This window comes from Populus alba, chromosome 8, assembly GCF_005239225.2.
Source record: "Populus alba chromosome 8, ASM523922v2, whole genome shotgun sequence".
Lineage (NCBI taxonomy): Eukaryota > Viridiplantae > Streptophyta > Magnoliopsida > Malpighiales > Salicaceae > Populus > Populus alba.
This window is the reverse complement of record NC_133291.1, coordinates 11,517,205-11,528,903: the sequence shown is the minus strand read 5'-3', so window position 1 is coordinate 11,528,903 and position 11,699 is coordinate 11,517,205. Positions and strand designations below refer to the sequence as shown.

General features: G+C 32.5%; 1 protein-coding gene across 4 annotated transcripts; it reads right to left on the bottom strand.

Moving 5' to 3' along the window:
- Window positions 1-434: 434 nt before the first annotated feature.
- LOC118056973 (uncharacterized) lies at window positions 435-8,511 on the bottom strand. Of its 4 annotated transcripts, XM_035069451.2 has the most exons (8): window positions 8,388-8,511; window positions 7,438-7,552; window positions 6,519-6,615; window positions 6,136-6,203; window positions 5,956-6,039; window positions 3,575-3,691; window positions 2,151-2,202; window positions 435-1,193 (listed from the first exon to the last, which is right to left on the bottom strand). In XM_035069451.2, exons 2-8 carry the CDS (start codon window positions 7,528-7,530, stop codon window positions 673-675), a joined length of 1,032 nt encoding a protein of 343 aa, XP_034925342.1. In that variant the 5' UTR covers window positions 7,531-7,552; window positions 8,388-8,511; the 3' UTR covers window positions 435-672. The 4 variants fall into 4 exon arrangements, with proteins under 4 accessions (XP_034925342.1, XP_034925322.1, XP_034925334.1 ...); XM_035069431.2 differs by having other exon boundaries at window positions 5,956-6,203; XM_035069443.2 differs by having other exon boundaries at window positions 435-1,154; window positions 5,956-6,203.
- Window positions 8,512-11,699: the final 3,188 nt, after the last annotated feature.

The following is an 11,699-nucleotide window of genomic DNA, read 5'->3' as shown; positions in this document are numbered from 1 at the left end:
GGAAAACCCGGCCTATTCGGACAGTGGATCCGGGTCTGAATTCCAGGGTTTCGCCTTCTCTGGGGCCATGCTCCACTGTCGGTCTTAGTATCGGGGGCTCCATTGGTTAGAGAGAAACGATTCGGGTGTTGCAGTGTCGTTTTGGAATTTGGAAATGGATATGGAAGTGAGAAAGGAGTGGCAGGTTCTGTAATTAATAAATGGACCGGATTGTCGTTGAGTCCAAATTTTTGAACGCTGACTGAGCGGCAAGGGACTCTCTCCCCCGGCTTATTCTCATATTTGTGTATTCTATTTTTTTATTATTATTAATAATAATAGGAGATTACCTTGTTTCTAATATCACACCTTATTAATTTGATCGGTCAATTTTGTCCCTAACATCTTACAGTTTTTGAATAGTCTTTCCAACTGGTCTTTATTAATAATTAATAGACTCTCTCAACGACTTGTGTGTTTTATTAAGTGAGCATTTTCAGCGAGAAATATCCTCGCGTTCCATCTTAATATTCCACAAAATATGGATTTAGTAATTTTGGCTCGAGATTGGAGTTTTGGAGGGCACAAATTTACAAGTGATATTGTAAAGTCAAGATTTATCTCTACTTGTCAATGCTCCTCGGTTTTTCAACTGCTAGCAGCTGATCATCTAAGCTAGTCTCTAAAACGCAATCACTCTGGTCTGGAAGGTCCTCGGTGTTCCAAGAACTTCCATGACAGCCTTGCAGTATTTGACAAAGGCATCCCAAACTTCAAGGCATCCTTCATCCATTTTACCCGGTTTACAAGCACCTCCAGGTCCAGAATAGCAGCTCCTATCGTATCCGAGCATGTGGAATCCGAACATATACCTCCATCAGTTCTCATCTTCTTCAGGGGGGGGTCATTATCGTCATTGTCCTCCCCGCCAGCATCTTCCGCCACTTCAGATTTAGGAGCTCCACCATTTGTTACACCTAACACTATATTTCTTCCTGGTGTACGTGTCTCGATAGATGCAGCAGGGTTCAAAGGCCCTATTCCCAGTAGTTCAGATCTACTAGTTGCAATATGGGAAGAAGGCGAAGCATTCAGCTCGTAAGATGCTCCAACTGTATCTTCGGGGTCCTTTCTCATTTTATCAGCTGCATGGACTGCCAAGTTTGTGGAACTCCCTGCAACCATCATGCTTCCCATGTCAAGCAAGTATAATCCTAAAATCAGGTCGCTGTGTCAAAAAGTTCCCAAAAAATGTCATGGAAGTAAAATAAAGACAAAGGCAGACGACAATCACCGAACTAAAGGTCCATATGGGGTCATTTCCTCCTCTCTCTTTTTTTAACAAAAACTGTTTTATGTTTACTGTCTTATAAAAAAATGTTTTTTTTTAAAAAAAAAAAAAGATAAGATAAATGACTTGTACTTGAGCAAGTCTTCAATATGTCTCTGCGTTTCTAATTACATTTATTATGTCTTTGTATAATAACCAATTCTTCAATGTCTTTTCATCCAAATTGACAAGATTAAATTTTTTATTCCAAGAATATCCTTCAGTTGTATTTCTAATTGAAAAAATATCCTTGAGTTATACAAGGATATAGTAAAAAAATCGATGAAAACATAAATAAATTTTTTTAAAATTACTCGACCATTGAAATCTTAAAGAATATTTTTTTTTTTTTTTGAAAAAATAAAATTATTTTCCTGTACAAGAAAAGGATATTCTTGGAATAAAGATACAATAGTGATAATGATATGATAAGATTGATCGTGATAATATGATTATGATAAACATAATCACAACAAGTTGATGAAAGTTTGAAAATAAGCAATATTAGTAAAACTAAAAACATAAAACCATTTTTGTTGTTTTTAAAAACCTAATTTAATTATTAAAATTATTCAAGGGACAAAATAAACACAATAGTGCTACCAAACACAATTGATATTGAACAACAAGTCATTACTTTAAAAATCATATAACTAATATTAGAAGCCGAAATCAAAGATGAAGAAGCAATAAAATCAGAATAACACATGGATGATGATTGTTAACACAAGGTGAGCTTATTAACTTTGGGATCAGCCTAAAGCCAGCAGATAAAAAGACAGAATAGATTTTGAATGCAATATGCTTAAAGTTTCTTAAACTTTGAACAACCAAAAATTACCTTGATTCACAGGTTTGATCAACCGAGCACATGGATGATGATTGTCGATCCCCTGTAACAAACAAGGCATTGAAAAATGAATTAGCCATTTGTAGCATAAAAAAACCAATCTTACACGAAAAGAAGGTATGAAAGAGCGTTCCACATATAATAAGATAGAAATTGCACTAGAACCTACGTAAGACATGAAGATAAAGCAAAATGGCTGACAGTAGATCCTGAACATATAATCACTGCAATCATGAATAAAAGCTAGGGAAATCAGAGAATTAGAGTTGAGAATGCCAAAATTATTGAGCATAGATAATTACCACCACGTACAGAAATCAACTCCAAAATTAACAGCAAGATCATATATGATTCAAATAACATGAGATTGAACACTACAGCTCAAAAGGGGAAAAAATAATCATGGTCTCCATATAATAAAACTTCAAGATAAACAAAGATAACTTGCAGAACTTCTAGTGTTCCAACCTACAGAGGTTGGTTGATACTCAATTTCACCATTGATATAAAAAGGAAGCATGACGTGTTCCCATAACAACGACTATCACATTGCAAAGCACAATTTCAAACCGCACACAGAAATTATGGAAAAAGTCAATGCATACTTCCACACTCTGATAAGTAGGAGGGCCATTCTTCAAGAAATAACAGTATTTGAACTATAGGAATCATAATGTTTAGTAATTCCTCAAACAATTCCATAAATGTGATTTGAATGTCTCCCTAAATTATTTTTAATTTTTTTCTAAAGAGAAAATAAATGCCACGCAACCTTTTATGGTTGTCTTGTTTTGTTGACTTTATTTCTTATTGTGAGTTCTCCTGCACCTAGGAGCTTCACCATTTCAACACCCATGAGCTTCACCATTTCAGCCTCAATGTCCCACAAAAGTTAACCAGCAAGAAGATCGCTAATGTTTACCAATCAGTAAAACAAAGTCTTTCTCTTTCTCCTGGAGATAGGGAATTAGAATAAACAATAGAATTTCATAAAAAGGGATCTAATTCTGTATTATCTCTGTCAAACATGAACACGCTCATTCATCAGTGATAAGTGATAACACCAGATTCAATTCCACATTGTGTTCTACAGTTGTCTAACTTTCTGGTTGATGCAATTCAACATCGCTTGCTCATGTCATTTTATCACATTCCATCAAAGGGTGAAAAACAAGACATTTATAAACAGCCCCTCAGATCACATAAATGTAAAGGAGCAAATACTACCATGACTATAAATGCATCAATAATCTTTCTCTCTCACAATATATGTTTACTCATGTAAACTAAGCATTTATTGGTGTTACAGAGGTTTCAGAGTTCCACTAACACAGTCAAATATCTAACTTTTAAAAACAGTTAGCGATAAAATATAGTGCTATTAATAAGAAAATAAAAGAGTACAGAGGATTTACCGAAGGAACTGGCACTGTCCAACCATTGTCTGGAGACCAACTCAAGGATGGGCGGAAATCCTTGGAGGAAGCTTCATAAGACGACCCTTCACCAGCAGGGGGTGGAAACAAATCAATCTACAAGTACAAACATTTTTGGATAGACAAGGAAGTTAGCCAAATACTTTTACAGCAACTTAATAGCAAGTATAAAGCACGATATTAAGAGAAACTCTATAGGAAAACTTCATAGAAGGAGATGATAGAAGGATTGCAACAAAAAATTCAAGCTGTTTGAGATGTAACTCGTTATGCCCTTATATTTTGTGCAACCCTCTAGCTGTTCATCTCACACTAAATACTCCATAATGAGAATGAGGACAACGTGTGGTTCGGTGTACATGATGGAAAGGACATACACAAGATAGAAAATAAGCTTGATTCATGAAAATGTTGGTGAAAACCATTTTTGTCTCTGTACACGGTACAAAAATGAGAAATTTTTATAGCTCCTTGCGAGGACAGAGGATAGAGAAAAAGATGGAAAACATTATGAGGATATTCTAAATCTATTCTCATAACTTCTCAAAATTTCAAGTCATGTCCTACATTTACTGATCTTAATCATTAATTTTGTATGAACCATTTCTAACTATTGGATTTACTTAAACAAAAAAGGTCAAAAACATAGAGCCAAAAATCACAAAAAACAAGAAAATAGAAATAAGAGACATAGGAGGAAGGAAAAAGAAATATTCTGTTGAAGCAATATAGCTATTATTTCCCGCCAATAACACAATCAATGAAAGCCCTCATAACCAAAAATCTATAAATATTAAAATCTCATGATTCCATCTTCAAGTTGAAATGTGTGGATATGAGTTTTTAAAATATAAAAAATTTCAAATCAGATTTTGGGTTGAATTATTATTTAAAAAAGGTTTTTGCGGTTAAATTTTTGTTTAAAAGGAGAAGGAGAGTATTTGTAATTTTTTTTGAATGAAAAAATATGTGAAATAAGGATTTTATAAGTTCTCGCTGGCCTTTGTCGGAATCCAACATAATCAATCAAAATCTAGCTTTGTCAAGGTTAAAGACAGGGTGTGACAACATATCATCCGTATGCGTGTTTTTCTTAAGGATCAGGCATGGAGCAAGGCCCACCAAACTACAGCTGAGCTCAAATGCCTGTTACATTTTTTTTCATGACATTTTTTTCAAAAAAAATCTTTTAAAAAATATTATATTTTCCTCCATTGAATTTATCATTTTGATTTCAATACTAGTATACATACTATAAAATGTTCGGTAAATTCTGTAGAAATTTTCTTAATTTTTTTATTTCTTTTATACTTTTACTTTAGAATTTTATAATTTTTTCAAAGAAATTATAATTTTGTAAAAACATAAAATAATGGATTTTTTTCCTTTTGAGAGGAGAAAGTATAAATATTTAAAGAAATTATAATGAAAAAAATCTCTAAACCGCATACCAAACATAATATGCATAAGAAAAAACATATATGGGCAAAAAAGTCATTTACAGTATTTTGTTCCGCCTCAAAGACAGATAAAAAATTTGTATCATCCACCATATCAAACACAAATTAGTCTCATCCCTAGAATTCCGTCTCAACTGTCATCCCTAACGTCCTGACTCCAAACCTAACCTAACCAAATAGATATGAACCATATTAATTCCCTCCAAAAGCTTCTCCAGTCTATCTCTCAATAGCAAGCATTTGTTTCATGTTCTCAGCATAATCAATTGATCCTAGATGGGGACATAGCAATTAAGAGATGATATGTAATCGCAATATAAAGAAGTGCTTCTCAAGAAAAAATTTCATTTGTACATTTTAGTTTGTGAAGCAAGCACTGACATTTTCACGAAATTTTACATTATTTGGTGCTTGTACAGTAACTTTTTTGCTGCTTAATGTGTAATTTTAAGGCATATGTTGTTTAATTTTTAAGAGTTATCATCACGAACCTTGTGCTTCTGAAATCCAAATGGACCTATCATCAACTAGATAGAGCAATAGAGAACTAAACTAGCTCAGAAAGATTAGCTCCCAAGTTATATGCAATTCTAATTAGTGGCACAAAAAAGGAAGTCTCTTGTGAAATAACATGACAAAGCATAAAATTACAATCCTAGATACGCTCCAATTGACTACAAGGCATTTTCAGCGTGTGAAATATGAAGGCAACATGACATTAAATACAGTAATCAATTTAGTAACAGCAAGAAAACTTGAGAGCACAACATGGCATTAAATACAGTAATCAATGTAGTGACAGCAAGAAAACTTGAGAGCGCAACATGTTCAAATGACCCATAAGTCAAAGTGTCATCAGAGCAACTTGTGAATCAAAACCAGATAGAACAAACATGTTACCTGATATTTGTCATTTCCTAATTCTTTAGTTAGTCTTCCAGACCAATAACAACCATCAGTCCACCAATCTACAAAATCTCCCACCTTCCAAACATCATTCACAACGACTACCACTTCTGAGATGGTCTTGATTTCAGACAATTTGCTTTCAAGATAGACAGAAGGAAAGTAAGGGCGCACCATCAATTGCCTCTCTGTATTCTTGAGTCTAGGCTTTGGATATTGATATAGCTTTGTCCAATTTAGTTCTACATTCATGAACAAAATAATTGTTAAAGCTCGCATAAATTGGAACAGACTAGGAGCTAATCCAACTAGCATATTTATAGCATACGAATCTACAATTACATTGGACATATTTACAGTGATGGCAGACAAATAACATTCTACAATAACAAGGGTTCCTTGCACTTTTATTTTTCTAGGAAAGCATTAGAAAGAGTCACTAGATTTGTTATGATAACAAGTATCATTAATCAATCAGTCAAAATACTGACATGCAAAGTGTAGACGAAGATTATCACAACAGTCTGAGAGCATGCCATAAGAGAGAGATGACTTACTTTCATCTGGAAAGTCGTAATATTGCAATGCATACTGCATCCCAGAATCTCTTCGGGCAATATCTATTATCTGATGGAAAGCACAAAATTTGAAAAGCTGAAATTTGTGAAATAAAAAAGTGTTCAAAGTCAAAGTAAAAAAAAAACCCTTACAGAAACAGGCTTCACTAATAAATTGTGAAACAAAATGTAACTCTGAATAGATGCCAGTAGCCTACTCAAGCATTTACTATTACTTCAAAATATTCAATTCTAACATCCTCCTGTTAACCACTAAATAATAGGTTCTTCACACAAAATGATGGCAGATAACTGGAAAAGGTTCATCTTAACAAGATTACCCAACTAGAATTGTTATATAATATCTCTGTTGGCTAAGATAATGTGATATTGTTACATTCTCAGTAGTTATTCTTTGCATGTTGAAAGCATAGAAGAGAAGAATGATCTGATGTGAAAAGCTCTCCATCTTCTTACTTTGCAGCAGACAGAAAGTAGGGAGCAGTTTGGCTTTTAGAACCTGTCCCACCTAGCTTTGATTACAAGACAGTTTTAAAATCTTCCATGTGAAAGATTTAACTTGCATTTATATATCAGGCATTCACAGTTAGTGAGAAAATGCTTCCAAGTAGTGAAAGTAGCTCAAACTCTCAAATAAAAGAAGAAAGGAAAACAAAATCAGCAGTTTAACAAATTAACTTTAATTTCCTCAAAAAATTGGAAACATCCAATCTCGAAGTCGAAGAAAAGGTTTTGTCAGGACATCACAAAGCATATACATTTCATCTAAAAAAAGATGACTAAGAAGATGTCACAATCATGTGTTGCTCTTTCTGTTCCTTGGTGTCATCCAGCAAGAATTTGGTTGCCTTTAAATAACTCAGAAACGTAATCTGTGGCTGCAAACCTATGTTCATACCTTGCAACGGAACCAAGCACCACGGTAACCTTGAGCAAAAGATCTTGCCTCTGCGAGCTGACCCACTTTAAAAGGAAGGTCATTCTCATCCATGATTGTCCATCAAATTGTATAGCTACAGAAATTGAGATTTCTAAGTGAGTGATCATAGACCAAATGAAGGGGTAGAAAAAGTACGTCAACAATACATGTACAGAAGCACTTCATTCACGCTTAAGAGGAAACCCTTGAGTTTGTGACACAAAGCACTTCAGCCATGAGCTGGAATTCTAAAACAGTCTAAAACAAACAAATCCCGACTTATAGAGTAAGCAGGGCAGTGGAAACACAAACACCCTTTCATTCACTAGAAATCACTGCTCTCCCGGTAGTTAGCAGCCAAGAACAATCTAATCAACAACCCACCACCACGAAGATAAATAAAGATGATTTTCCAAGTTTGTCGAAAGACATTCCCTAAACCCAGTATCATTTAATTGGGACTGACATTTAATCCAATTATTTTTCAGAAAAATATCTAACATTCTGACATTACATGACATCTAGAGACCTATTGACAAGCAATATCCAAACATGATATATGTAGTAAAAAAACTGTCATAAAGTGGAAAGAAAAGAAAAACTTTAATAACCCATTTACTATCAGAAAAAAAATCCTTACAGTCATTAAAGAGGGATGGCCAAGAAAAAAGAGAGAGAAGGATTTACAGAGTAAACATGCCTTGCTGTGTTAACAAACTATTATTATTATTAACAAAAAATAATATGTTAAACCTAATAAATCATTGGTTCGTTTCAATTTTAAAAACAAAGCCAGGAAACAACCAAACGAAAGAATGATTTCACGTGAGAATCAAAACTCAAATCCTTTCACTCTCGTTTTCAAGTGTCGAACAGCAAAAATAATTGAGAAACTAATAATAATACCAACAAAAAAATCGGGTGCGTACCTGCAATGTAGGAACTTTGCAGTTGCGCGTTGATTAGGGATTGGAAAGAGAGAATGCGATTAAGAAAAGGAGAGGAGGGGGCTCGATGCGATATATATATATATATATATATATATATATATATATATATATATATATATATATATATTAAATAATAAAATTATAAGATTATAAATGTGAGGTAAACATGTATGTATATTATATCGATATTAAATTAAATATATATATATATATATGTATATACATATAGTTTTTTTATTTTAAGTTGAATTATAAATAGTACCTAGGGAATGGATATTTAAAATTTAATGAAGAAAATATGAACATCTGAATTTTTATTCAATAAACAATTGATAAAATATAAATATAATAAAAACTAGATGTGAGATTTAGCATCACTGGCCTGGCCCGGAAAATGATCGACGGATTTGAATTTGTTCCGCGGAGTCACTGTACGGACTACGGAGGTTTATGAACGCATAACTTTTTCAAATTTGCTCAATGACATTGTTTTCTAAATATAAAGTGCAATCTGACCCTTAAGCTTACCTGATATTCCACTTTGATCTAATTGGATGGGTTAGTACTTTTGGCACTTCATGGAAAATCAATTTTGAGCTGCAGTCCATGTTTAGAAAGTCCCAAAATAATGTGATAATTCATTGATGGGTGTGTTCAACCTTTTAAGGAAAAAGATAACGAATAAGATTTATGGTGTCTTGTTCTGTTTTTAAAAGAAAAATGTTTTATTTAAAAAATCATCACCTGGTATTATGGTTACTAGAAATATTAATTGATCTTCATATATTTTATGGTAATAGACTATTTATACTAGAGGAAAGATACTATCACCCCTAAAGCGTCATAGTTTAGGTAGGCTGCATTATTAATTTTGTCTTAAATTATTATGAGTTGTTGTGCTATGTTATCAATGATTTGTTTGTAATATTTATTATTCTAGCATCGACAAATATTTGTGTTTTGATACCTATTCTAACATTAGTAAAATGTTTCTCCTGATTTTTTAGTGAGAGTGGTGATTTGTCTTTTGAAAGAGTTTGTTCAGTGAGAAGAAAATAAACTTCTTTAAAAATTATTATTACATTTCATCTTAAGCACAAATAAATCCCGACGTAAGATTTTGTAGCCATGTTTTAGCTTTATATTTTAAGGAAAAGAAAAAAAAAAGCTTTAGTCTGATGGTATTCATACTACAATTTCAGTCGTTATAAGCGTTACAAACCTTTTCAAATTTTCTCAAATGCAACAATGAATTTCTAAATCTAAGACATGAAAAGTTGGTAAAAGTTGAATGACACCTGACTTAAAATTGAAGCGAGATGTATTTACTAATTTCAAAGTTAGAAATACCGACCTCGGTATTTATTGGTGCCAGAGTCAGAAATATTATAGATAAACCATTAATAACATAACACAACAAACCATTAATTATTTAAGACAAAACCAATAATGCAGCCTCTCTAAAGTATGACGCTTTAAAGATGATAATATCTTTTCTTTAACTTAACCAGTTCATTGTCATAGAATCTCTAAGGACAAGTTAGGGTTTCTAGTTACCATAATACTAGGTAGCGACTCAATAAATAAGACATTTTTTCCCTTAAAAAAATAGAAAACCAGAAACCCTGTTCTTTTCCATCGTTTTCCTAAAAGGTCGCCACATTTTTCAAATTAAATAGGTCACCTATGAGAGTTTGACCATTTTAAAAAACCTACGTGTTTTTCATAGTTGAGTAGGTCATCCATGAGAGTTAGATCATATGCACTGGTCTATTTAAAGAAAATGGTTTCTTAGCATGAATTTATAACATCAGCTATTGTGAAGACTCTAACTGAGTCAAATCAAGTTAAAAATTAAAATAAGTAGTATTAAAAAACTTTAAAGATCTCGCATCACATTTGCATATTGTGTTAATCCTCAGAACTTCCTATAGATGCCACTAAATCTAGCATTGTATGATTTGGATTCTAGTTTGAGAAGTTGAGATGAAGAATCTAATTAGATGGGTTAGTATTTTTGGCAAAAGTGCAACATGAATTTTGAGCTTAAGTCCATGTTTAGAAAGTACAAAAACATGGTGGTAACTAATTAATAGGTGTGTCGCGCCCAACGTCACGACGACCTTCTATAAAAAAAAGATGAAGGATAGGATTTATGGTGTCTTGTTCTTAAAAGAGAAATGTCTTATTTAAGAAGTCGCCACCTGGTATTATGGTCACTAGAAACCCTACTTGATCTTCACATATTTTGTGGCAAGAGACTAATTACGCTAGAGGGAAGATACTATCACCTCTAAAGCGCTTTATCTTAGATAGGTTGCATTGCTAATTTTGTCTTAAATTATTATGGGTTGTTGTGCTATGTTATCAATGATTTATTTGTAATATTTATTATTTTAGCATCAACAAATATTTGTATTTATACCTATCCCAACATTATTAAAATGTTTCTCTTGATTTTTTAATGAAGTGGTGATTTATCTTTTGAAAGAATTTGTTCAGTAAGAAGAAAAAAACTTCTTTCAAAATCGTTACTGTTGTTATAACTTATTTCTAGGTTATTCTCCAAATTCACTTTTAAAAAATAAAAATAAAATAAAAGTTGGAAATGTAGAGAAAGCAGGTCGAGGAGAATTCTAAAAAACATATATAAAAAAAAAAGTCAAGCCATAATTTTGGAGGAAATTCGAGGCCTTATTGTACCCCATTATGCCAAAAAATAAAAAAGTAATGAAAATTCAAAGTCAAATTAAATGATTATTGAATGAAGTTGCATAAAAATTAAGTCTAAGAACATCATTAAATTTTTAATAGGCCAATTTGATTTAATCATGAGCTAAATTGAAGTTTAATTATGTTTAACAATTAATTTGAGTCTAATTGAAGGATTTAATTAAGTACAAGGACTCAATAGGGGCTCAAATGATTGAAATTGGGGTGAAATTAAAGAAAATGAAAGTTTAATAGTTAATTGAGGGTCAAATTGTATAAATCTAAAACCAAGAACCACAGTGAAAAAGGTGTGTCATTCGGAGCTGAAATTGAAGTTTTATATGGGCTAAATTGCATAAACTTAAAAGATTAAAGTCAATCAGGAATGTAATTGAGACAAATCAGAAATCAAAGGACTAAAGTGAATGTTACCAAAACGACGTCGTTTTGGTTACTATTCATCTTATTCTTTAATTTGTTCTGAAATGATAGCTCATGAAAGCTACTTTTCAGGTGCATTTAATGCCTCTAACTTTCACTAAATTTTCTTGATTTTTGAGTGAAGGTGATAATTTGTCT

What these genes read in the sequence shown, in the direction of transcription:
- LOC118056973 (XM_035069431.2), bottom strand. Translation starts at nt 7,530, where the DNA reads ATGGATGAGAATGACCTTCCTTTTAAAGTGGGTCAGCTCGCAGAGGCA. An exon ending in TAGGAAATGACAAATATCAG is followed by an intron (nt 3,692 to 5,955) that starts GTAACATGTTTG and finishes TTGTACTTGTAG; the next exon opens with ATTGATTTGTTTCCACCCCC. An exon ending in GGACAGTGCCAGTTCCTTCG is followed by an intron (nt 2,203 to 3,574) that starts GTAAATCCTCTG and finishes TGTTTGTTACAG; the next exon opens with GGGATCGACAATCATCATCC.